General features: G+C 40.9%; 2 protein-coding genes across 3 annotated transcripts; both read right to left on the reverse strand.

Moving 5' to 3' along the window:
- Positions 1 to 2927: 2927 nt before the first annotated feature.
- LOC138961053 (uncharacterized) lies at positions 2928 to 24632 on the reverse strand. Of its 2 annotated transcripts, none has more exons than XM_070332647.1 (4): positions 24493 to 24632; positions 7041 to 7109; positions 4134 to 4223; positions 2928 to 3482 (listed from the first exon to the last, which is right to left on the reverse strand). In XM_070332647.1, the coding sequence occupies exons 2-4, from the start codon at positions 7107 to 7109 to the stop codon at positions 3327 to 3329; spliced, it is 315 nt and encodes a 104-aa protein (XP_070188748.1). In that variant the 5' UTR covers positions 24493 to 24632; the 3' UTR covers positions 2928 to 3326. The 2 variants fall into 2 exon arrangements, with proteins under 2 accessions (XP_070188748.1, XP_070188747.1); XM_070332646.1 differs by lacking the exon at positions 24493 to 24632 and adding an exon at positions 8146 to 9505.
- Positions 12372 to 12800, reverse strand: LOC138961309 (uncharacterized). Its single transcript, XM_070332910.1, has one exon. It carries the CDS (start codon positions 12798 to 12800, stop codon positions 12372 to 12374), a length of 429 nt encoding a protein of 142 aa, XP_070189011.1.
- Positions 24633 to 25821: the final 1189 nt, after the last annotated feature.

Here is a 25821-nt window from a genome sequence, read left to right on the forward strand (position 1 = left end):
ACCGAACAAACAACCGCCACGTGTTCAGCCATCGGGGTAATTCTGCAAATAAACTGACACATTAGTGTATCGTTTGTCGAGTTCTCAATATCTCAACATTGAAGTAACGAATAAAGCCAGAATGGACTTGAGTCAACACCATTTGCAAGTCACAATGGTCCAGTAACAGCTTTGTTTTTTCAGCGAAGTGTTTGTTTGTTTGTTTGCTTAACGCCCAGTCCACCACGAAGGGTGATATCAGGGCGGTGCTGCTTTGACATTTAACGTGCGCCAAACACAAGACAGAAGTTTCAGCGAAGTTGCCCAAAGGAGTTTGATTATGTTTGCACAAACCTTAACTACTATAAACGAAACGTTATAATCTAGAATATTGCCATCGATCTGAACCATTATCGAGCGTTCGACAAACAATTGTAACGTATTTGCTTTTATCTAAAACAATGTCAGCTAGACAAAGGCAGGAGCTGGTGGTTTGTTTGTTTGTTTCGTTCATGGGCTGAAACTCCCACGGCTTTTACGTGTTTGGCCGTTTTTACCCCCCCATTTAGGCAGCCATACGCCGCTTTCGGGGGAAGCATGCTGGGTATTTTCGTGGTTCTATAACCCACCGAACTCGGACATGGATTACAGGATCATTTCCGTGCACACTTGGTTTTGTGCTTGCGTGTACACACGAAGGGGGATAAGGCACTAGCAGGTCTGCACATCAGTTGACCTGGGAGATCGGAAAAATCTCCACCCTTAACCCACCAGGCTGCCGCGGCCGGGATTTGAACTCACGACCTTGCGATTAGGTGGCCGATGTCTTAAGCGCTAGGCCACTGCGCCCGTCCGAGCTTGTGGTTAAAACAGTACAGAACACTGATGACTCTAGAAATGCGTAGGTTTGATTTGCATATTGCGTTGGCCTTTCTTCGTTCAGAGTTTTGCTTTCGAGTAGCTTTGGTTTTGTGTTTAGAAATGTACAATTTATAAGAAAAATAATTTCAATCAGTATATGCGTGGTTCGATCCATACATACAGCACGTAGTGTGTTTTTTATAAGTTCAAGAGTGGTTTTCTTTCGGTCAGTCGAGACATGTTGTTTTGATGACTTGGCTGGATGAATTTCTTGCATGTTGAATTTCAACCAGTCTCTTGTGTTTATGGTTATATCGATCATACACTGTCATTTGTGCACATTAGCAAAGTTGGACAACGACAAAAAGATTTTTAGTGATTTTGATTAATTAAAAAAAATCCAAAAACCAAGAGACTGCCAACGTTCCAAAATTCAGAATCAAAAAACAAGATTTTGATTAATGTTTCACCCCGTTTGAACCCCTAGAGTGTTTCTTTTAGTATAGTTGCTAAGCAACTGATGATGTGCGCGTGCAAGATAATTATGAGTCACACGCTTGAAGGGCAGAGATGGCACGAATGTTATGATTGTTTTCTATACAAGGCTTTTCAATTTCCCTTTCAATATCTTAGTTTAAAAAGCTCAGAAATGTTGTGTTTGTGTTTGTTCCTAACATTGTTATTCACATGATTTATGGGTCGGAATTGACATTTTGGGTCAGTGTCGGGGTAAAACAGATCAGTCTCTAGGAAACTTTCATCTCCAAGAATAATGAAAATACAGTTTTGAAAATTAATGTGTTGTATTTCAGTTCAAAACGATCCCACCACAGACTTACAGAGAGTGTTGTACACTTCTATGCAAATGCCTTTTTTCCCCTGAAAAAATATGATATGCAGACAAAAATAGAAGAACTTAATCAACTCTGACAAACTTTCTACTTCATTCCATTATTCTTCATCAAGAGTTTCTCGAATATTGAATGGAGACATCATTTCTGTTGAAAACACAAGCAAACAGACATTGAGTTTGGTAGATATGAACACACAAACACACACACACACACACAAACACACACACAAACACACACACAAACACACACACACACACAAACACACACACAAACACACACACAAACACACACACACACACACTGTCACTAAGATGTGGGTATGATATTTGTGATGTGAAACACGTCGTGATTTTAACCTCCCTAAATATTGAATTGCGATGCGTAGGGGACAGGAGAAGCGTTATCACGGGTTTCGTGGGTTGCACGAGGAAATAGCTTTAGCTTGACATGAGTTGTGTTTACAAGTTTGAGAAATAGAGCTCGTTATGAACTAAAAAGATTACAGCGCCTAAGATTTTCAACCAGGAAGGTTGTCAGCGTGTGTCGGTCTTGTTCGGGGAACAAGCACTCTTTCAAGAGACGGGTCTCTTTAGGAGTTTCCATGAGGAGTTTTCCATGGCGTGTACGAGGGACGGACCTTACACAATAACAATAATAACAATAACAGCACTTTATTGTCCATTAAAATATTACATAAAAATGGAAATTTTTCTTCGGCACACCCTGTCTGCCTGTAAACGATTATAACAACAATTGTATAGGACGACACACATAAAACATAAAACATAAAAGGGATACAATCAAATATGATATTGCACTATGTAAATTTACCCTCTCATATCACAGGAGTTGGGTTTCACAGCCGAGTAATCACATTACAAATATTTCCCACACACCTTCACATGTACACATTGTTTGTTTTTTGTTTTTTTACGGGAGAATGCGGAGCGATGGCGGAGGAAGAGACCACATCGGCGCAGAGATGGCTAGACGGGGGAGTCTCCATCGTTACCAGTCGTAGAAACGACGGTGCTACTCACCAATGGCGGAAGAGTGTTCCTCGGGGAGGAACGTGTGAAATATGCATTATAGCATTTACAAGGAGAGTGTGTTTCTGGGAAATCATCATCTACGTGGATTCAGCGGCACAAAGATGTGTAAATGACGACATGCAGTGAGCCGTGATACGAACTCGTGAGTGTCTGTCAACACCTTAACTTGTGCAGTAATCTATTTTTGAGATAGTATCTTTATATCATTTAATCACATGTATTGAGTGATTGCGATAAGATTGTGTGAACTGTGTGTTCGAGAAGTTGATTGGTATGGATGTTTTGAGGTGAAGAATTGTGTTGTAATTTGTGAGGAATTAATAAGTCTGTATCCTCTCAAATTCTGTGTTTGAAGTGTGTAGTGTGAAGAGTGAAGAGTCAGTGCAATTAGATAGGGCAGAACACGTATACATAAAAGTAACTCCTTTATTCGCACTATAATCCACTTCATGACACACACACACACACGCTTCTTATTACACATTTATTCCTTAACATACATTTCACAAGATTGTAATAGACACCAAAACCGCATGTGCTTCAATTACAGAAGGCAGAAATTACTTTGTTGTCAATTGATTCAGAAAGGTGTGTTGTTGAATCGCTCTGAGTGCTCAGCATAAGTTGATGATGACATCATGGGCTGTTCAGTTGATGATGACGCAGATTGCTGAACCGTTGCTACGGGTTGAAACTGGACAATGACCAGTGCGTACGTCAGCAGAGTGCCACAGATCTGTCGGGAAAACAGCATGGAGTAAATCAGGATGAGGTTGAAAGATGAAAAGGAAATAACACAACCGGACATAAAAAAAGCTTTCCACAAACACACTGTGACATATAGACGCGCGTGCGTGCGCACGCACGCACACACACACACACACACACACACACACACACACACACACACACACACACATACACACACACACACACACACACACTCACACACACACACACACACACACTCACACACACACACACACACTTATATATATATATATACACACACACACAAACACACACACACACACACACACACACACACACACACACACACCAAAGTACGAACAATACCCCCAAACCAAGAAACCAACGCCACAATCAAAAGCCTGAACATTATTTCAAACCAAAGACAGCATCACCAACATCAAAAGCAGTAACAACTTGAACCAAACAAGTACCAACGCAATCAAAACCACAAATGCTAACCCATTACTAAGATATCAACAGCATAATAAAAAGAACAATCACATTACCTCAAAACCAAAACAGTACCAATGACAATCAAACCCGCTGCCTTATCTTAAAATCAAAACATTAATTCCCAAGACAATCAAAAGCACGAACATTCTCTGGCAGCAACAACGCAATCGAAAACACCTACCATCATGACAGTGGACGTATCCACGGTGAAGAGATGATACACGTGGAATCCTATCGGTGCTCCTTGTACTCGGGACAGAAACATCGATACCTGCAAATAGTGTAGGTGTAAATCATTGTCCGTCTGTCTGTCACTTCGTGAGTCTGTGTGCTGACAGACAGACAGACAGACAGACAGACAGACAGACAGACAGACAGACAGACAGACAGACAGACAGACAGATGCGTGATACAGACAAAGAGGAACAAGAGAGAGAGAGAGAGAGAGAGAGAGAGAGAGAGAGAGGGAGAGAGACAGAGAGAGAGAGAGAGAGAGAGAGAGAGAGAGAGAGAGAGAGAGAAAATCAAATCAAATCAAATCAAATTTTATTTTACGAGGGATGTGGCATATGCAATTCAAACGAGCTTTTTTTCAACCAACCCTCACCCAGAGATGGACTACTCTAATCTTAAATACATATATATATACAAACGTAAAACAATTACAAAAGATAAGCATGACAGTAGGCTACAAATTAAAACAAGTCGCGTAAGGCGAAATTACAACATTTAGTCAAGCTGTCGAACTAACAGAATGAAACTGAACTCACTGCATTTTTACAGCAAGAGCGTATACTCGTATACACAGGCAGTGAAATTGACAAGAAGAGCGGGGTAGTAGTTGCGCTGAGAAGGATAGCACGCTTTTCTTTATCTCTATTCTTTTTAACTTTCTGAGCGTGTTTTTAATCCAAACATATCACATCTATATGTTTTTGGAATCAGGAACCCACAAGGAATAAGATGAAATTGTTTTTAAATCGATTTCGGAAATTTTATCTTAATAATAATTTTTGTATTTTTAATTTTCAGAGCTTGTTTTTAATCCGAATATAACATATTTATATGTCACACGCTTTCCTTCTTTGCCACTACTAAAGCAAACGTGTGCAAGATTGTATGTTACACGCTTTGGAGCATGTGCAAGAACGGATTCAAACTCGAAATTGTCCCTCCAAAAACCCCAAAATGCACACACGACTTTTATTTCTCCTGCTGTTATCGTTTCTTCTCTTTACAAATTATTCAACGCTGAGAATACTGAAAACGGCATCCCAGACGACAGTACTGTTTCCATACGCGAATTTAGCTGCCCTTGGAAAGTGGCTCGCTCAGGAGGCCTGTTAGTCTGAATCTAGAAGGACAGAGTTATGAACATAGATGACAAAGATCCCGGAAAGAACAAACATTTCGCGGATGCAGACACAGAAAGACGTCATGAAGATTGCGATGCTTCAAAAGATACAGACTGTGACGATGACTGTGACGTCATTCACATATACCGAGACGTCATTTATAGTTGTTCGGTCACTTTCGTCAAAAAGTAGATCTCTCCACAATGGCTGCTCCTGTGTTTAGGTTTATCAAGCGTGAGTACGCAAAATGTGTTTGTTCTCTCCTCTGTTGAAGCTGTGAGACATAATCGCCATTACGAGCTAGTCGTGTGACAGAGAGTTTTCTTGCACACTCGACTGCTGCTGTTTCACTCCGGCTAAAGCCGTCGTGAAACATCTACAGTCTCGTGTGCAAGAAAACTCTCTGTCACACGACTAGCTCGTAATAGCGGGTAATGTTTTTGGAATCAGAAAATGATGAAAAATAAGATAAACGTAAATTTGGATCGTTTTAAAAAAAACATTTTTTTTTTACAATTTTCAGATTTTTAATGACCAAAGTCATTAATTAATTTTTAAGCCACCAAGCTGAAATGCAATACCGAAGTCCGGCCTTCGTCGAAGATTGCTGGGCCAAAATTTCAATCAATTTGATTGAAAAATGAGGGTGTGACAGTGCCGCCTCAACTTTTACAAAAAGCCGGATATGACGTCATCAAAGGTATTTATCGAAAAAAGAAAAAAACATCCGGGGATTTCATACCCAGGAACTCTCATGTCAAATTTCACAAAGATCGGTCCAGTAGTTTAGTCTGAATCGCTCTACACACACCCACAGACAGACACACAGACACACAGACACACAGACACACACACATACACCACGACCCTCGTCTCGATTCCCCCCTCTATGTTAAATCATTTAGTCAAAACTTGACTAAATGTAAAAATTGAAAGGCAGAAAAACTATTCACAGGACTATATACACGTTGTAGGCTATACATACATTCTTGCGTTATGAAACACGGATGCGTTATGGACAGATATGATCAATATGAAAATAATCACTGTGACTTTTTGTAATTTGACATTAAATGTAATGAGAGATGTTTTTTGAAAGTATTAAGACTCGTTGGGACTCGAACTGTTTCCGGGCGAGAATTCCACAAAACGCTGCTAGAAAAAGCTAAACTTGATTTAAAGAGATCTATCCGTGGAATGGGGACATTGAATTTTCGGTTTGGTTTGGCTTTAAATTTTGTAATGAAAGCACGTGGTGCACGGCCGAAAAGGATTTTGTGAAGGAGTACGCCATTATTTAATTTAAATCTTTCTTTTTAAGGGTAAAATCTTGAGTTTCTTATAATCGTCAAAAACGAGACTGGATTGTTTTAATAGAACTGATTTTAGAGAGAGAGACAGACAGAGACAGAGACAGACACACAAACAGACAGACAGACAGACAGACAGAGACAGAGGGAGAGAGAGAGAGGGAGAAAGAGAAAGAGAAAGAGAGAGAGAGAGAGAGTGAGAGAGAGAGAGAGAGTGAGAAAAGAAAAGAAAAGAAAGAAAGAAAGAAAGAAAGGGACAGATAGAGAGGGAGGATCGAGAGAGACAGAGACAGAGACAGACAGACAGACAGACAGACAGAGACAGAGACAGAGACAGAGACAACGAGAGAGCACGAGCAATTCGAGCAAGAAACCGGCTGAGACTAGCCATGCTTCATAGTACTTAAAACTGAGTAAACGTACAATGTCAGATCCTGTTCCTGTCATTCGATGAACATCCAGTCTGAACAGGAAGTCAACAGGTTCATGCATCTGAAACAAACAGATTAAATATTCCTAACAAGGTAAAAACAAAAAACAAAAAAAAGACAGAAACACACACACACTCCACACAATGGCAATAAGAAGCTGCCATTTCCTCAGTTCTGTTTTGGTTGGCCGTAAGCTAACTTCTGCTCTCCCATGCAGAATGATGACCATATTTTGTTGCTCCTTGCCGTGGAGGAAATAAATGCAAACGGGCGCAGATACGGGCGCAGTGGCGTGTGGTAAGACATCGGCCTCCAAAGGGAGGTCGTGAGTTCGAATCTCGGTCGCTGCCGCCTGGTGGGTTAAGAGTGGAGATTTTTCCGATCTCCCAGGTCAACTTATGTGCAGACTTAACCCCCTTCGTGTGTACACGCAAGCACAAGACCAAGTGCGCACGGAAAAGATCCTGTAATCCATGTCAGAGTTCGGTGGGTTATAGAAACACGAAAATACACAGCATGCCTCCCCCGAAATCGGCGTATGCTGCCTGAATGGCGGGCTAAAAACGGTCATACACGTAACAATCCACTCGTGCTAAAAACATGAGTGAACGTGGGAGTATAACCCCATGAACAAAGAAGAAGAAGAAGAAGAATGCAAACAAAAACGTCATTCCGTGTACGTTTCTGCCCAGGTGTAGCTTTGTAGAACATTAATCAATGAAAAATATAGACATTTTTTTGTATCACAATCGCTATACATTTTGATTACACAGCAACTCCTACTGATATTGCAACTACTTTATATTCAGGGTGTGTGTGGGGGGGGGGCAGTCCCGGAGCGTTTACCAACACCTTGTCCAAAAGTGAATGTCCGAGGATCAAGGTGTCAAAACAGAACCTTCTTTCCGAAATAATTTTGACCGCGATTCACACACAGACACAGACACACCCACACACCCACCCACACACACACACACACACACACACACACACACATAAACTCACTCACACACGCGCACACACACGCGCGCACACACACACACACCCCCACACACACACACAAGTCAATAACGATTGGACGCTGAGTTGTACCTCACCTTCAGATTCAAAGACACTCCAGTCAGCGTGATGGTGATCAGGTAGAACACGAAGATGAAGAACAGTTGCCCCAAGTCGATCAGATACGATACACCATATCCCTGACTGATCATGCCATGGATCAACAACAACATGCACGTTATCCCTGCTCCGTAAAATGCGGCCAAGATGTGAGTCATGAAGCGATTGGCTGCGTTAATCACATGACACAAATCAGCATGACGTAACCGGAAGTTTTCAATCACTTCCGGCGTTTCTCGCAGAGTTAACTTATCGATCTTCGTGAACTTTTCGACGATATCGTTTGCCTCGGTCTTTAAAGCTTTCCATATAGTAAGATACAGGAAAAATACCGCACCATACACGTGAGTAGAAAAAAAGATGACTATCCCGTAGGCAACAGGATGGCACATGATCTTACCAAACAGTTCGGGTAGTTCCAAGTAGCCTAGTTGACACTGTGCGATCGAAAATGGCAGCGATGCCCAATAAAAGGCTGAACAAAGACTTACAACCACGAGAAAGACATTTACTATTCCCAGAATGAAAACGCCCTTATATTTGGCGTCTCTGCGACAATGCTCTTTCTGATAAGCCTCAAACTCCTCGAAAAATACCCGAAAAGACTTGCGACAGAAACAGTGAAATGTGACCAGCAGAACAATCTCCCCCAGTGTGAAGCTTACATTGTACAAGACCGTAATGCCCAAAGAGAGGGTCATGATGATTTGTCCCACGAGAGAGACAACTAAAGATCCACAGCAAAGCGTTTCCACAAGAACGGAGAGGATCTTTGCCAAAATGTACCACCATTTTTTTGAACACCTAAATGGCGGAGAGTATACGCCACACACACACAGCACGAAAAATAACGGCTTCACTGCTGCCGAGAACGACACCGAACGCATGACGAGAAAGTCCGAATAAAAAAGTTGCAATGAAAGCCTTAAACACCTCACGTGTGTATTCACGAAGAAGGTTTCTGGCTTAACAGAGCTATTCCTCTTATTTATTATTGTATTTATTTGTGTTGCTGGTGCCGCTGGTGTTATTGTTGTAGTTGCTGTTCCTGTTGTTGTTGTTGTTGTTGTAGTTAATGTTGCTGGTGTTGTTGTTGTTGTTCTTGTTGATGTTGTTGTTGTTGTTGATGTTGTTGTTGTTGTTGCACTGTCACTGATCGATCCTTTGCAATAGCTCAATTCTTGTTACTGCACAACTCCACTTGTTAAAGTACTACACCATTACGTCATGGGCCCATAGACCTTTCATCAAACAAACAAGTCTGAACTGTCCTGAAAACGTGGGAGCTGCTAGTGCTTCTGCAACTCGCTGTGACTGGAAAACTATAATATTGTACCCGTTCTTTTCACAGCAAAAAGCCACTTGTCACAGTACTGCAATTCACATCATAGCCCAATGAGCGTGCTTTCAGCGTGCAGACGAGCCTGAAATGTTCAGTAAATGTTGACGCTTCTAGTGCCACTGTGGCTCACTGTCACCAAAACTGGGAATACACATTTGTGGCGGCGTGCGAAGGGAGATCTAAATTTGTAAACACTCGTTTCACAAAAAGCATTCATTTTGAATCTCTGTTTGTCAGAACGTGTTATACTTCATTGAGAGCAATTGTATTTAGTTCTCTTCGTTAATGTGTTATGACATTTCGGTGTGAAAAACTAACTCGCGCGCAGGCACTTCTATATATAGGGGAGACCGGGGCTAGTCCGCCTACTTTTATGCATTTGGTAGCATAACTGGCGAGTTTGATGAACTAGAAGACTGATTTTTTATTTTACATCAAGACAAATGTGTAACTGATATCAATGTGCAGACAGTTTTTATGTGCGCATGAACATTTGTTGTACATACTGCTTTAAGTAGACCTACCCTAACGCAGGCGACTTGCCCCAAATCGGAGTAAGTCCGCCTACAGGGTGGGGCAAGTCCGCCGCTCTCATCCCATAGTAGGTACAAGACTAGTAGTGGGCAAGCTTTAGTGGGAAAGCTTTTTTAATTCCCTTCAATATTTAGGTTAAAAAATGCCAATGACAAAATACGAAAGAATGTAACACAAAATTACGTTAGGGGAGACCGGGGCTAGTCCGCCTACTTTTATGCTACTTTTATGCTTTTGGTAGCATAACTGGCGAGTTTGATTAACTAGAAGACTGATTTTTTTTATTTTACATCAAGACAAATGTGTAGCTGATATCAATGTGCAGACAGTTTTTATGTGCGCATGAACATTTGTTGTACATACTGCTTACGGCGAACATGCCCCATGACAAATAGGCGGACTTGCCCCTGCACGGGCAGGCAACTCTAGTGCCAGATAACAAGCACAACATGGGAAGGAAGAAGCAAAACTTTCGTCAGAACTCGACCTTAATTAACGCACTTTCACTCGACACCAAGACTAAGTATTTGTTCTCAGAGGTAATGCATCAAAACCTAAGTCAACTCCTATGCATTCATGTTACAAAAATGAAGAAAAACACTTTTTGTGATCTGTACTCACGATATATGGGCGCGCAACCTCTGAACTTCTGCAGGATATGGCGGGAAGAAGGGACACCACTCCCACATGGTGTGAATGACTAAAAGGTGGCACACGTAAGAATAAACAGACAAAGACGGATGTGCCCCGGGGGCGGACTAGCCCCGGTCTCCCCTACACAGACAATTTTCCATTTGTATGTAATACTTAATGAACAATAAAGTGTTGTTATTTTAATTTGTATTGTATTTGTTCACACAAACTAACACACACGCACACACACACACACACACACAAACACACACGCACGCACGCACGCATGCACGCACGTACGCGCGCTTGTACGCACATACACAAACACACACACCCACACACACATACACGCACGCATGAATGCACGCACGCTTACACACACACACACACACACACACACACACACACACACACACACACACACACACACACACACACACACACACACACACGTTTTGCAAAGATATGACTCACTCGCTAAATAAATAAAAACATGTCGTGCTTGCCGTGCATTGCCAATCAAACAACCGCCACGTATTCAGCCATCGGGTGATTCTGCAATTTTGTGTCAAAGAAGATAGCAAATGATCAGACACATTAGTGTTTCGTTTGTCGAGTTTTCAATATCTCAAATACGGAGCAACTGATAAAGCCAGAATCAACACCATTTGCAGGTTACAATGTCCACTACAAGCCTAGCTGGTGCAGTGATGTTGCACAGAGAAAATTAATCATGTTTGCACCAACCTTGAAAGCTGTTAACGAAACGTTATACACTAGAACAGTCTCATCGATCTGCACCAGTATCGAGCGTTCGACAAACAATGTTAACCCATTTGCTTTCATCTAAAACAATCAGTTTGCTAAACAAAAGCAGGAGCTGGTTGTTAAAACGAGCGCAGAAGAGCACTGAGGACTTTAGAAATGCGTGAGTTTGATTTGCAGACTGCGCTTGTTTTAGTTGTGTGTGTCTTCAGAGCTTTGCTTTTGGTTGTGTGTGTCTTCAGAGCTTTGCTTTTGGTTGTGTGTGTCTTCAGAGCTTTGCTTTTAGTTGTGTGTGTCGTCAGAGCTTTGCTTTTGGTTGTGTGTGTCTTCAGAGCTTTGCTTTTAGTTGTGTGTGTCGTCAGAGCTTTGCTTTTGGTTGTGTGTGTCGTCAGAGCTTTGCTTTTGGTTGTGTGTGTCTTCAGAGCTTTGCTTTTAGTTGTGTGTGTCGTCAGAGCTTTGCTTTTGGTTGTGTGTGTCGTCAGAGCTTTGCTTTTGGTTGTGTGTGTCGTCAGAGCTTTGCTTTTGGTTGTGTGTGTCGTCAGAGCTTTGCTTTTGGTTGTGTGTGTCGTCAGAGCTTTGCTTTTGGTTGTGTGTGTCGTCAGAGCTTTGCTTTTGGTTGTGTGTGTCTTCAGAGCTTTGCTTTTGGTTGTGTGTGTCGTCAGAGCTTTGCTTTTGGTTGTGTGTGTCTTCAGAGCTTTGCTTTTGAATAACTTAACTTGGTTTTCATTGTTTGACTAGGAAATATTAAAGGTATTCTCTCGCTCTTCCTCTCTCTCCGCGTTAGAGTATATCAATAAGAAAACGATATTCCTTTTCTCCCCACATGGAACGCTTGTCTTATCCTTTGTGCCTTCGTTTTCTGTGGGACAGTTTAGTAATTTCACGTTTGTTGGATGGCTCTACTTTTTTAAGCCAGTAAAAGTGGGATTTTCACACAAAAAGTGGAATGTTAAGTCTATTACTTAGGCCTTGTGCTCCCAGTGGAGCATAGGCCATTGACGGCATTTCTCCATCGCACTCTGCTCTTTGCTGGGTTTTTTCCGCTTCTGTCCAGCTGTTGCCTTGCCTTTTCAGTTCTGCCTCTGTGTCCCGCCTCCAGCTGTTTCTTGGCCTCCCTCTCTTTCTTTTCCCCTGCGGGTTCCAAGTGAGAGCCTGGCGGGTGATGCTGGATGTTGGTTTCCCGAGGGTGTGTCCAATCCAGCCCCATTTTCTCCTCAGAAATTGGCTGTCAACGGGCTCTTGGCCCGCGCTTTGCCACAGCTCTTCGTTGCAGATCTTGTCTGTCCATCTGATCTTGAAGATGCGCCTCAGACAGGTGTTGATGAAAGTCTGAATCTTCTGCTGTGTCACCTTGGTCATTCTCTACTCATTTCAAGTTCGGTGGACTTTAAGATCGGTCTGAAAAACATTAGCTATTGAAAAATGTTATTTTTGAAAGGTACCCCTTGTGAAGAACCGAGTCTTACTTACGTCACATTTTGTCTGTAAAGACCTTGAATAGCTATTAAGAAGTGGAATGGGCACGCTTTGAATACATACCAAACAAACCGAAGTGTTATGACAGAGATAATTAGTGTATTATTTTAATTAATGAAAGAAAAGTGAGAGAATAGAAGTGACCTGATTAGGTGTTACAACTTCATTTGTCATAGAATGTGATAGCTATAGCCGATTTAACATTGTTTGCAGAACAGGGTACATTCATTAAACACTGAGTGTGTGTGTGTGTGTGTGTGTGTGTGTGTGTGTGTGTGTGTGTGTGTGTGTGTGTGTGTGTGTGTGTGTGTGTGTGTGTTAGTGTGTGTGTGTGTGTATGTGTGTGTGTGTGGGTGTTCATGAAACTTTATCTCTCAAAGGATTGGTCTCATTAACCGCTCATCTTGTCAAACCCGTATTCACGTGCAAAACCAGGATTCTGATTTTACCATTATCTGAATTACGCCTGCAGTTCACGTTCCCTTTTTGTAGGACAAACATTAGAGCGGTAGAACAAACACCAAGACTAACGCTTCCAGTATACCATTGGTGAATATCCCTCACAGATGTAGTACATTATCATACTTCACTTTCAGTTTCTGTGGAGTTGCACTCCGGAATAGCTTAGTGACAGAAGATTGTGGAAAGAGTCAAACTTTCAAACGGAGACACGCTTGCCTGAAGAACTGAACATTTTTATTCGAAAAAACATCTATAGTTTAGCTGCGGCTTTGAGATGATGCTTTTAGGCAGAAGCCGGCATGTTAAAGCACTGAACAGATAAACAAACTGTCGATCAGTTTCACATATCCAACTGCACTTACATACATACATATATTTAAAATTAATTTGAAAGAAATGTTGTACATTATGAAGCTTATATCCAACATAGGTCAAACATACAATTTCTAAACATATTGAGAGAAAAAAATGTCGATCAGTTAAAGTCTTGCCTTCATAATCAAAACAGTCAAGAGCAGAAACTGCTTGTCTTTATCAACAGAACAGTGCCGTGCCCTGTATTGAATTCCGTGTCTTTCGGGAGTGCAATGATACTGTTCGTGTTGAACGTGTCTGGCCTGTACGCTCCTCCAGCCAAGTGCTCAAGAAATTGTTCGGACATTTTGACACAGATCCCGGGCATTGCACTGACCATTGCTTCCACGGGATCTGTGATGCTTGCGGTCGCTGGACAGCTCACCATCACCGTATCAGAAGGTTTGACCTCGCTCTACATCATAAGCTACTTGCTTGGTGAAATCTTTCTGTTGGTGGCATTTTCCTGCTTCTGCCGAAAATCGCTTTGTGAATTCTTTGCGGAGTTTGAATCCTAGCAGAAAGAGCATAGCCGAGAAGACTCTAGCTACAAAAGTGTTCTGCTTGCAGTAATTGTGAGCATAATTCTTATCGTATTGAATTTTTTGTAAGGCGCGGTTTTTTTACGCAACCGTTCCTGGTGCAGATAATGTTTGGTACACCCCCCGCGGGTTAGGAGGAAGAATTTACCCGATGCTCCCCAGCATGTCGTAAGAGGCGACAAACGGATTCTGTTTCTCCTTTTACCCTTGTTAAGTGTTTCTTGTATAGAATATAGTCAATATTTGTAAAGATTTTAGTCAAGCAGTACATAAGAAATGTTAAGTCCTTTGTACTGGAAACTTGCATTCTCCCAGTAAGGTCATATATTGTACTACGTTGCAAGCCCCTGGAGCAATTTTTTTATTAGTGCTTTTGTGAACAAGAAACAATTAACTAGTGGCTCTATCCCATCTCCCCCCTTTCCCCGTCGCGATATAACCTTGAACGGTTGAAAACGACGTTAAACACCAAATAAAGAAAGAAAGAAAGAAACGTTTGGTACTTAACTTACTCGGTGTCGTCAGAAATATTCGTGAAGGTCATCTGCCACCCCGCGGTCTCTTGGGGTGTACTCTTTTTTGCGGTTCAGCTTTACTGCGCAGCTTTCTTTCTGTATGTTAAGTGTGTGGAGAATTCTAAAAACAGAAGCAAACAACATTGTTGAAAAACTGACGAAGATGGACAAGCTTGCTTTGCGAGGAACACCGGAAGTGATCGAAAACTTCAGGCTGCGTCACGCTGACTTGTGTCACGTGATTAGCGCAGCCACTCGCTTTATGACCCACATCTTGGCGGCATTTTACGGAGCAGGGATAACGTGTATGCTGCTGTCAGTCCATGGTTTGATCAGTGAGGAACTTGATGCCAACGATTTGAGCAACTTGGGAACACTGTTCTTCCTCTTCGTGTTCTATCTGATTGTCATCACGCTCACGGGAGTTTCCTTGAATTTGAAGGTGAGTTGTCATTTGAATACGTTAAATGTTGGGAGACCCGAATTATTGCCTTTTTCGTGTAGATCTTTGAATTCATGCGCTTAATAATTTATGTGTACATTTATTTATTTGTTTATTTATGTATTTATATATATATACTAGATGAATACCCGCTTCGCCGGGTACGGCATCGCCGGGAAGAAGTCGACCCTAATACCCGGCTGCGCCGGGGACCTGGCTTTGCCGAGTGTACGCCGGCTTTGCCGGCGCACCGCACGAAGGAAGGGAGATAAACGCGCAAAACACTGGAGAAGAGTAATACCGGGCTTCGCCGGGACAGTGACCTTCTAATAATAGTATAACGGGAATATGGATTGAGCGTTGTCGAAAGTGACCTTCTAAAAATAGAAACGGGAATATGGATTGACGCCACACGAAGGAAAGGAGATAAACGCTGAAAACACTGGAGAAGATAAGGAAGAGTTACTGGGAATGGATCCAGAGAAAAACCAAAATCGGTTCAGCGCTGCGCGCTGAGAGCACGTGTTGAAATATCTCATCGACAAGGTTGTGTCCGGGGTGTACCTGAATATGGCCACCAAATTTGAAAGAGCGTGCATCGCGGACACACACACACACACACACGCACACACACACACACACACACACACACACACACACACACACACACACACACACACACACACACACACACACACACAAGTCGTATATATATATAGATGTATATATGTATTTATTCATGTATTTAAAAGCAAATTCTTCTTTTTGTTTGTGTATATGTTTATTCATTTCATTATTATTTACTGGACCTAATTTGACTTGACTTGACTACATTGGTGGTTGAGCCTGTTCAGCATTCAACATTATTACTTTATGTTTCTCGTTAGATGGTCTGTTTGATTCTGTATTTCTTTTCTTGGTTTCTTTTCTTTTCGGTTTTCTTTTCTTTTCGGTTTTCTTTTCTTCCTTTCAATGCGAGTATATCATAACGCTGTACGGCCAGTGTATAATATTTCCGTGACACTATCAATATAAAGCACAAACGGGTACAGACACAATGACAACCAATTTTATGTAATATTTTCTTTTGTTGTAAATTGATGAAATGACATTTATGTTCAAGTGATTGACAGTTATTACTTCCTCCTTTCTGCTTTCTTTTCTGTTACCGTCTGTCGTTTCATCGCTATTAATTATATGTCCGTCTCTTTCATTTGTGAGTAGTGGTGCTCTTTGCGCGCGCGCGTGTGTGTGTGTGTGTGTGTGTGTGTGTGTGTGTGTGTGTGTGTGTGTGTGTGTGTGCGTGCCTGCGCACATATGCGTGTAATCATGTGTGCATGCGTTGGTGTGTTTGTGGGTGTTTGTTCCAGAGAGTCAAAGACAGAGATGTTTTCATCAGGAGAGTGACAGAGACATAGAGACAGTGACAGAAACAGAGACAGAGGCAGGGAGTCTCCTGTCATCATATTCCCAGTTCTAATTTGTCATGTTTCTTTCAGATGCATGAGCCTGTTGACTTCCTGTTCTGACTTGACGTTCAGCGCATGAGAGGGAAAGGGTCTGGAATTGTACGTTTACTTTGTGACGATGTCAGTCCTTGTAATTTCGTTTTCTAGATTTCGAGCTTGGGGTTAAATTTGCAGTGGGCCTCAATGTGTGTGTGTGTGTGTGTGTGTGTGTGTGTGTGTGTGTGTGTGTGTGTGTGTGTGTGTGTGTGTTCATGCGTGCGTGCGCGCGCGCGTGTGTGTGTGTGTGTGTGTGTGTGTGTGTGTGTGAGAGAGAGAGAGAGAGAGACAGAGAGAGAGAGAGAGAGAGAGAGATTAAGCCGCAGATATTTTTTAATTCCAAACACATACATAACAAACACGCACTCAAAGAGAAAAGCGAATAACAAATGACAGAGACGTTCAGACAGAATGAAGAACTTATAGACAGATCAAAAATAAAGACTAGCAGGCAGGAAGGCAGTTAGGTATGTATACTGACAGGCATGCAGGCAGGAAGGCAGTTAGGTATGTATACTGACAGACATGAAGGCAGACAAACACCTACAAATCTAATGCATGTCCCCAGGTATCAATGTTCCTGTCCCGAGTACAAGGAGCACAGATAGGCTTCCACGTGTATAGGGGGCCCGGGTAGTTCAGGTGGTAGAGCACTGGACTTGTGATCGAAAGGTCGCTGGTTCGAATCCGGGCCGGGACGGACACAGGTCAACTTTATGTGCAGACCCAGAGACGGTATCCATCTCCCACCCCCGTGTCACCACAGTGGCACGTAAAAGACCTCGGTCATTCTGCCATAAGTGCAGATGGCTGATACCATCGGGGATATAGCTCAGTTGGTAGCGCGCTGGATTTGTATTCAGTTGGCCGCTGTCAGCGCGAGTTCGATCCCAGGTTCGGCGGAAATTCATTTCACAGAGTCAACTTTGTGTGCAGACTCTCTTCGGTGTCCGAACCACCCCCCGTGTATACTACATTGGGTGTGCACGTTAAAGATCCCACGATTGACAAAAGGGTCTTTCCTGGCAAAATTGCTTAGGCACAGTTAATAATTGTCTACCATACCCGTGTGACTTGGAATAAGGCCGTGAAAGGTAAATATGCGCCGACATGGCTGCAATCTACTGGCCGTATAAAATTTCATCTCACACGGCATCACTGCAGAGCGCCTAGAACTGTACCCACGGAATATGCGCGATATAAGCCTCATTGATTGATTGATTGATTGATACCACCTAAACACGCATACACTTGTGTATCTCATCTAAAGTCGGGTTAAAACCCGGGAACATGCCCCTAATGGCTTTGCCGTGAGGGCGTAAAACTTGAATTTCTCTCCACGTGTATAATCTCTTCACGTTGAATACATCCGCTATCATGATGGCACGATGCTTAATTTTCAATTTCTTAATAAGGATAAGGAGAGATGTTTGTCGTGAAGGTGGTGGTAATCAGAGTGTTGTTTGTTTTGGCACCGGTGTGTGAGGATGACGAATCCGGCGAACTATGACTTTCTTGAAAATGTACCTCTTGACTCTGCATCCTATAGGAACATATTACAGGAGTACTCTTTGTTTCCCAAGACGGACAATGTTTACTCTCACATATCTCGATATTAGCGGGCGTGTTTCCTGAGTATCTGGTTGTGTGTGTGTGTGTGTGTGTGTGTGTGTGTGTGTGTGTGTGTGCCTGTGTGCGGGTGCGCTTGTGTGTGTGTGTGTGTGTGTGTGTGTGTGTCTGTGTGTGTTTGTGTGTGTGTGTGTGAGTGAGTGTGTGTGAGTGTGTGTGTGTGTGTGTGTGTGTGTGTGTGTGTGTGTGTGTGTGTGTGTGTGTGTGTGTGTGTGTTTAAACAGAGAAACACTTCAGTTGATACACACCGTTTTGCTAATAACTATTGTATTGATCTTTTTGTTATGTCCTTGTGCCATTAATAAAAGTGACGCATACCTAAACACACACTGTTCACAGATCTGTGGCACCCTCCTGACATACGCACTGGTCAACATTCAGTTCAAACCCGGAGCCACCGTCCAAGTGATTCTCAATCAATCAATCAATATGAGGCTTATATCGCGCGTATTCCGTGGGTACAGCTCTAAGCGCAGGGATTTATTTTTGTATTTTTTTTTATGCAATTTATATCGCGCACATATTCAAGGCGCAGGGATTTATTCATGCCGTGTGAGATGGAATTTGTTTTACACAATACATCGCGCATTCACATCGGCCAGCAGATCGCAGCCATTTCGGCGCATATCCTACTTTTCACGGCCTATTATTCCAAGTCACACGGGTATTTTGGTGGACATTTTTATCTATGCCTATACTTTGCCAGGAAAGACCCTTTTGTCAATCGTGGGATCTTTAACGTGCACACCCCAATGTAGTGTACTCGAAGGGACCTCGGTTTTTCGTCTCATCCGAAAGACTAGCACTTGAACCTACCACCTAGGTTAGGAAAGGGGGGAGAAAATAGCTAACGCCCAGGGTCGAATTCGCAACCTTTCGCTTCCGAGCGCAAGTGCGTTACCACTCGGCCACCCAGTCCATTCTGTCATCAACTACTCACTCACCGGTTGCATTGACGTCAGCCTACGCTGGATGTTCTGCTCTCATCAACATAACGGATGTTTGAATTCAAAGGAAAGGAACCAGCTATTTTTTTTTGTTTTTTTTTTTTGTTCGTTCAAGTCTTTATTGCAACCGGAAAAATACCTAACAGATATCACACTTACTAAATTTAGAAACATTTTTGTCAAACTACGCCTAGGTATTATTATTATTTTTTTTTTTTTTTTTTTTTTTCTTCTTTTCTTTTTTTTTAAATCTCAGTTGCATGCAGGCTGCGTCAACCCTTTCTTTTTTGCCTTTTTTTTGTTTTGTTTTTTGTTGTTGTTGTTGGCGGGGAGCATCCTTCTTCATTGATCTTTTTTTTTTTTTTTTAAGTAGTGTTTTTACTATAACATTAATATTACTATATCTAAATGTATTTTAAACAACTTTTCTATGTAACAATTCCCTCTCAAAAATGCATACAATATCCAGAGGGGAGCCATATCTATAAATACCAATACACATTTTGGCTATCACAATCAAATAATTCACATAACTTATTAGTGCCTTGGAACTTTGTGAATTTTCAAATACGCCCCAAAAAACTTCCTTTACGGTAATTTTAATAATCATATTATATTTACAATTCACTTTATCCTCAACGCATTTCCAAATGGACATAATTTTCGGGCAAAAGTAAAAAAAATGTTCAATATAATCAATTTCGTTTTCACAGTAAGTACAGCAATTACTCTCGGAAATGCCTATTTTATACAATAAAATATTTGTGGGGTAAATATTGTGCAATATTTTCCAATGCAACATTCGCAATCTTGTTTCAGTGGTTACTTTGTTTACCATTAACCATTGCTCTTTTCCCGGCCTGAAATCAAATTTATGTTCCCAAAATTTAACTACAACCGGCTCCACATATTTTTCCTTTATAATTAATTTGCGAAATTGATAAGGCTTACTCAGGTTCTTTAAATCGTTGAATCCACATACATTTCCATTTGCAGAGCGTAGTGTTGCTGCTTTAACTGCTGTACAAATCACCCTATATTCAAAGAATCGTGTGGGCTTACATCCAACCTTCTGCTGCATAATATTAAAGGGCACAATCTCATTACCAACATATACATCCTTTACTCGACAAACTCCTGCTTTAATCCAGTCGCTAAAAAAAAGGGTTTGGCCGCAATAGATTATATCACTGCTGTTCCATAAACACGTATCACTTAATAACATGTCTCCACCTATTGCTCTCTGAATCATGTCCTTATTTTTCAACCAACAAATTAAAACTTGTTTCCAAAATACATTTTTAATTAATCCCAATCCTTTAAATTTTTTTACCGTGGTGTTAGATTGGAAGCAACACAACCTTTCACCAAGCTTCGAAAACATATGTATCGGTATATCTGTTTCCATCTTTCCTGCTTTTCGTTCAATAAATTTGCCGCCCAGGACAACAAACAAGAGGACTGCATATCAATGACATCAATCATTTTTAAACCCCCATCAGGAAACTCTTGACACATCACTTTTCTTTTAACTTTCTCAAATGCCTTAGTGTTTGAAAATCGTTTTTTCCAAATAAATCTGTAAAACATAGTATTTATCTCAGTCAATACCTTTTCGGGTATTACCAGTGCTTGCAACGGATAAATAATCTGCGATAACAAAAGAGATTTCACTATGCATATTTTCCCCATGATACTACAATTTCGTTTAAACCATTTTACAATGTTGCGTCGTATATTTTCAATACGGCTTGTCCAGTTTTCTTCAATCTCAGAGACCGATGAGGAGCTACTGAAATAAATTCCCAAAATCTTCACTTTTGTAGTCCACCTTAACCCGCACTCATTTTCATTACCATATTTATTACTGCCCAAGGCCATGATTTCAGTTTTTTGTCTATTCATTGCCAAACCAGAGAATTTGGAAAAATAGGTAACAAGGGTTAATGCGTTTTTTAACTCATCCATATCGTTCAGAAATAGGGTCACATCATCAGCATACAATAATATCTTAAAGAACATATCATAATTATCATTAGTTTCTTTCGGCAGAGGCAGACCCTTAATTGAGCCATCATTTCGAATTTTCAAGGCCAATAATTCTAATGCAAGGATGAAGGCCATCGGTGAAAAAGAACAGCCCTGTCTGATACCTGCGTTTAATTCAATACATTCCGATAACCAGCCCATAAAATTGATACAACTTTCCGATTTATACAGTAGAATCTCTACCCATCTTACAAAGACGGCACCAAAATTAAATCGTTTAAATGCATACACAATATACTCTTTGGAAATCGTGTCAAATGCAGCTTTATAGTCCAGTGCTACAAGGAACCCAGGTTTATTATATTCGTTTACATACGACACTAAATCGTCTATTTGCCGGATCGCTGAACTAATGGTTCGACCCTTCAAAAAACCGTACTGATCTTCACCAATAATATCTAAAATAACTTTAGATAGGCGAACTGAAAGAGTCTTCGCCAATATTTTATAATCAGTGTTTAATAGTGAAATCGGACGCCAATTATTAAGGTCGTCCCTTGGTAACTGTTTACCCTTATGAATTAATATTATTATTGCCCGTTTTTGTGTGACGGTTAATTCTCCCTTTAAAAAAGATGCATGAAAGGAATTCAATACCATGTGTTTTATTTTACACCAGAAGAACTTCATAAAGGAGGTTGTAATACCATCACATCCAGGGGAGGAACCGTTTTTCATATTTTTTAAGGATGTCGACAATTCTGTTAAAGTGATCGGACTATCAATTCCAGTCTTCTGCTGTTCTGTTAATTGAGGAACTTCAACACCATCCAAAAACTGTTCAACCAAATTTTCATCAAACTCAATATTTTTTTCGTATCTCCTTCTAAAAAACTTGACTTGTTCAGTCAAAATATCATCCTGATTTGTTATCACCTGACCATCTGCTTTAGCAAGACGATCCATAATTTTCGCGTTTGAGTGTGTTTTTTCCATATTGAGAAAATACTTTGTATTTTTTTCTCCTTCTTCAATAAATTTAATTCGGGACCTAGTTTGGGCTCCCTTAGCTTCCTGTATTGAATAAATTTCCAGTTCAGCTTTTACTTTATCTTTTTCCATCAACAGTTCGTTATTATCTTGATCTAAAACAAGGGCTTTGTCAATCCTATTCAAATTTTCCACCAATTCCCCATGTCTATTAAACTTACATCTATTTTTTTCCTTACTGTACCGAATACAAAATTCTCTTATTTTAATCTTACACAAGTCCCATTTTACGTGATCCTCCATTATTTCATCTTGTATCTCAAATTCTTCCAACATCAAATTCAATTCATCAACAAAGATATGATCCTTTAACAAACTATCATTAAATTTCCAATATGATGGACCACGCTGAAAGGAACCAGCTATTGTCTTCGAAGTTAAACAGCTTCAAATTGAGCGCTTCACTTTCTTCGACACTACTTTTTTTTCTTCTTTTATTTTTTACAGCCAGTTATCTTCTTTATACAATGTGCTTGAATAGTTCCTAATTAGCTTCTGCTAACAAATACAAACCACATAACACAAAAACCGGTAAGCATTATTAACAAAACTGAAACATACAGGCTGGTTTTATGTCATAGAAACGTTGTTAAATCAGCTTTCTATGTCCCTTTTTTCCTCATATTTTATCGAACAAGATGGTGTTGAATAGAGTTTAAGTATTTGTTTGTTTTCATTCAAACACATCACAGATTATTAAGTGGAAAGGTATTTGAATTCGCTTTGAAAATATCAGGGATACGTTTTTATCTATATATTGCATTTACTCGTCGTAGTCTCCCACCCCCACCCCCCCCCCCCCTCCTCCTTTTGCTTAAAACAAAAGAGTGATTAGGAATTGAAAGTCTCAAGGAATAATGGTATCATAGTTCTGAGCTCAACAAGTAAAAGTTTTAAAAGCTTTTCTCCCCTTCAGTAAATGCTAAGGACGGCGCCGTTCTGGCGTATTCAGAGTATAATGATCTCCAAACTGTCGTCAGAACATTTGCAGAGGCTGTAGGTTCGATGAACTTTCTGTTATGATTGTCGTCTCTTGTTTCAATTAAAACAATGAATTTTTGTCTATAAGCCAGCTGGCTTTAAAACCTGAAGCACACACACAATGACCAAATCCCAACAAGTGAATTCTAGTGAGGCAGCTGTTATAGAGAGTATACGAGTGTCGTGTATAAATTTTTAAAAAAGAAGCAGGTTATCCTGTCGTAGTTAAATACAGCGTGTCGAGAAGGCGCATTCCCTGATTAATACAGCAAAGCATCTGTGTTACAAAGCCAACAATCATTGAGGAATTTAACTATTAAATGTAAGGCTCAGAACGTTGTTTGTATTTTGACAAAAATATGACATTTGATACAGTACGAGACGTCGAGATGAACAATGACTATCAAGATAGTGTGTACAATGTCATTTTGTGGTAAACAAAAATACAAATAACGTTCATTTATCGATCCATTTTAGTTAGAATTCCATTTATTTTGTTTACGATTGAACGCATACAAACATGCATTATTTTGTGGTCTCAACCTACCGCCAAAATAATATAAGTTTTAGTCAGTTTCCGGCGACACATAGCTCGAAGAAGGAAAATCAAATGTTCAATCGGTACAAAGCAGATTATTTAATTCCGCTTAATTTTATTTTTAATCAGGAGTGCGCGCACAGAAAATGCGCAACACTCGAAAGGCAATATACATTTGTTTTTAAAGACAACGTTTTCGGAACAATATTTCGCAATATGTGAAGGGTTGTCAAGGCCTGAAACAAGGTTGCTCGGCTATTCCCACATTATTTATATGCTATCAATTATTGTGCAAAAGCAATAGAATTTCTCCCTGTTCCTTTGAGCAACTGTAAGCCGCTCTGAGGTCGAGTTGCTTCACATACTAATATATATTGCTATAAATTTAAAAAAAATAGAAAAACTGTTTGCAAACATTTAATGTTTCACTTCTTTCTGTATTTGTTCGTTTGTTTTCTGTTAACATGCAGTTTTTCCTTCATTGATGTATTTTAAAGATGAAAACTATTACATCAGAAACAAAACAAAAATGCTTTGTCTGAAGATTTGGACTGCAATAAATATTGCATAGTTAACGCATGTACCAAACTGAATCTAAAACTAATTGTAAAACTTTGTTACCTTAGTACGGTCTCCCTGAACATTTTAAATCGCAGTTGAACTAAAGTTTGTCATCGCTCGGAAATCATCATCAGCGTCTATGACCTGATGAAGTTTCGCAACGTGAGGCGCAGTTAAATCGTAAGCTGGTGATACGACAGAGCTCATTCTCTTGCTACTAAGGCGGGCGAACAGCCTCTTAGATTTGAACTAAAACTAATTTCCTCGTGTCTTAATATTTTTCTTGATTATTCCTTAGCTCACATTATCTGCTTTGAAGGTAAGGCGCATTATTCTTTTACTGCCACTGTACCACATTTTTATTTGAGCGTTCCTCATTATTTGCTTTGTCTAATAATGTGAGAAATAACTTCAATGGGATTGCAAACAAAGGACAACTTTTATATGAGCAGGCTGTAAACATCGTCAGCACAATATAACGTGCGCGTGGGTTTGGGCGCACCTCACTTCTATCTCACACACACACACACACACACACACGTACACACATACCCATGTTTCCACAGGTTTGGTTGCCTAAATCACCATAAGGCAACCATCCACACGTGGATGGCAACCTAAACTCTGGATGGCAACCTAATTGTGTGGATGGTCGCTTCATTTAACACCGTTAAATTGACTTTTTTGACGGAAAGAATGTCATAACAATGTTAAACTCTGGATGGCAACCTAATTGTGTGGATGGTCGCTTCATTTAACACCGTTAAATTGACTTTTTTGACGGAAAGAATGTCATAACAATGTTCAAAATGACATTCTTTCCGTCCTCTATAGGCGACGAAATAGGTCAAATTTTGTGCATTTTTTAGTGCAAAATTCTTCGATGCCGGAGCGAGTACTGCACCCAGTGCTGTTGTAGTGCAAGTGCACTAGAAAGGCACTACACCCAGTGCCGCCTCTTAGGTAACCATCCACACTTTAGGTGTGTGTGCACGCATGCACGCGCACACACACACACACACACGCGCGCGCGCGCAGAGACGCACACACACACACACACACACGTACACATGCACGCATACACGCACAAACATACTCACGCGCTCGCGCACGCACGCACGCCAGCGCACACACGGAAGCACGCACGCGTGCGCGCGCGCACACACACACACACACACACACACACACACACACACACACACACACAGATGCACAAATGCGCACTTGTCTGTATCTATGCATTTAAACACGCGCAATTTCTGAAGCCCTATGACAAGCAGCCAATCAGTCGGTCAATCAAGTACTCGAAGCAGGAGTGACTTTTGCGTTAATTTCTGACGATAGTACAACACACGAATATCGCAGTTCAAAAAAGGTTCAAAAGGTTTT

This window comes from Littorina saxatilis, linkage group LG3 (genome assembly GCF_037325665.1).
Source record: "Littorina saxatilis isolate snail1 linkage group LG3, US_GU_Lsax_2.0, whole genome shotgun sequence".
In the NCBI taxonomy this organism is placed as follows: Eukaryota; Metazoa; Mollusca; class Gastropoda; order Littorinimorpha; family Littorinidae; genus Littorina; species Littorina saxatilis.

Coding starts and splice junctions, on each gene's coding strand:
- LOC138961053 (XM_070332646.1), bottom strand. CDS start 9,054: ATGCGTTCGGTGTCGTTCTCGGCAGCAGTGAAGCCGTTATTTTTCGTG. Junction 7,110..8,145: donor GAGTGTCTTTGAATCTGAAG/GTGAGGTACAAC, acceptor TGTTTGTTTCAG/ATGCATGAACCTGTTGACTT. Junction 4,224..7,040: donor CAGGAACAGGATCTGACATT/GTACGTTTACTC, acceptor CACTATTTGCAG/GTATCGATGTTTCTGTCCCG.
- LOC138961309 (XM_070332910.1), bottom strand. CDS start 12,800: ATGACCAAGGTGACACAGCAGAAGATTCAGACTTTCATCAACACCTGT.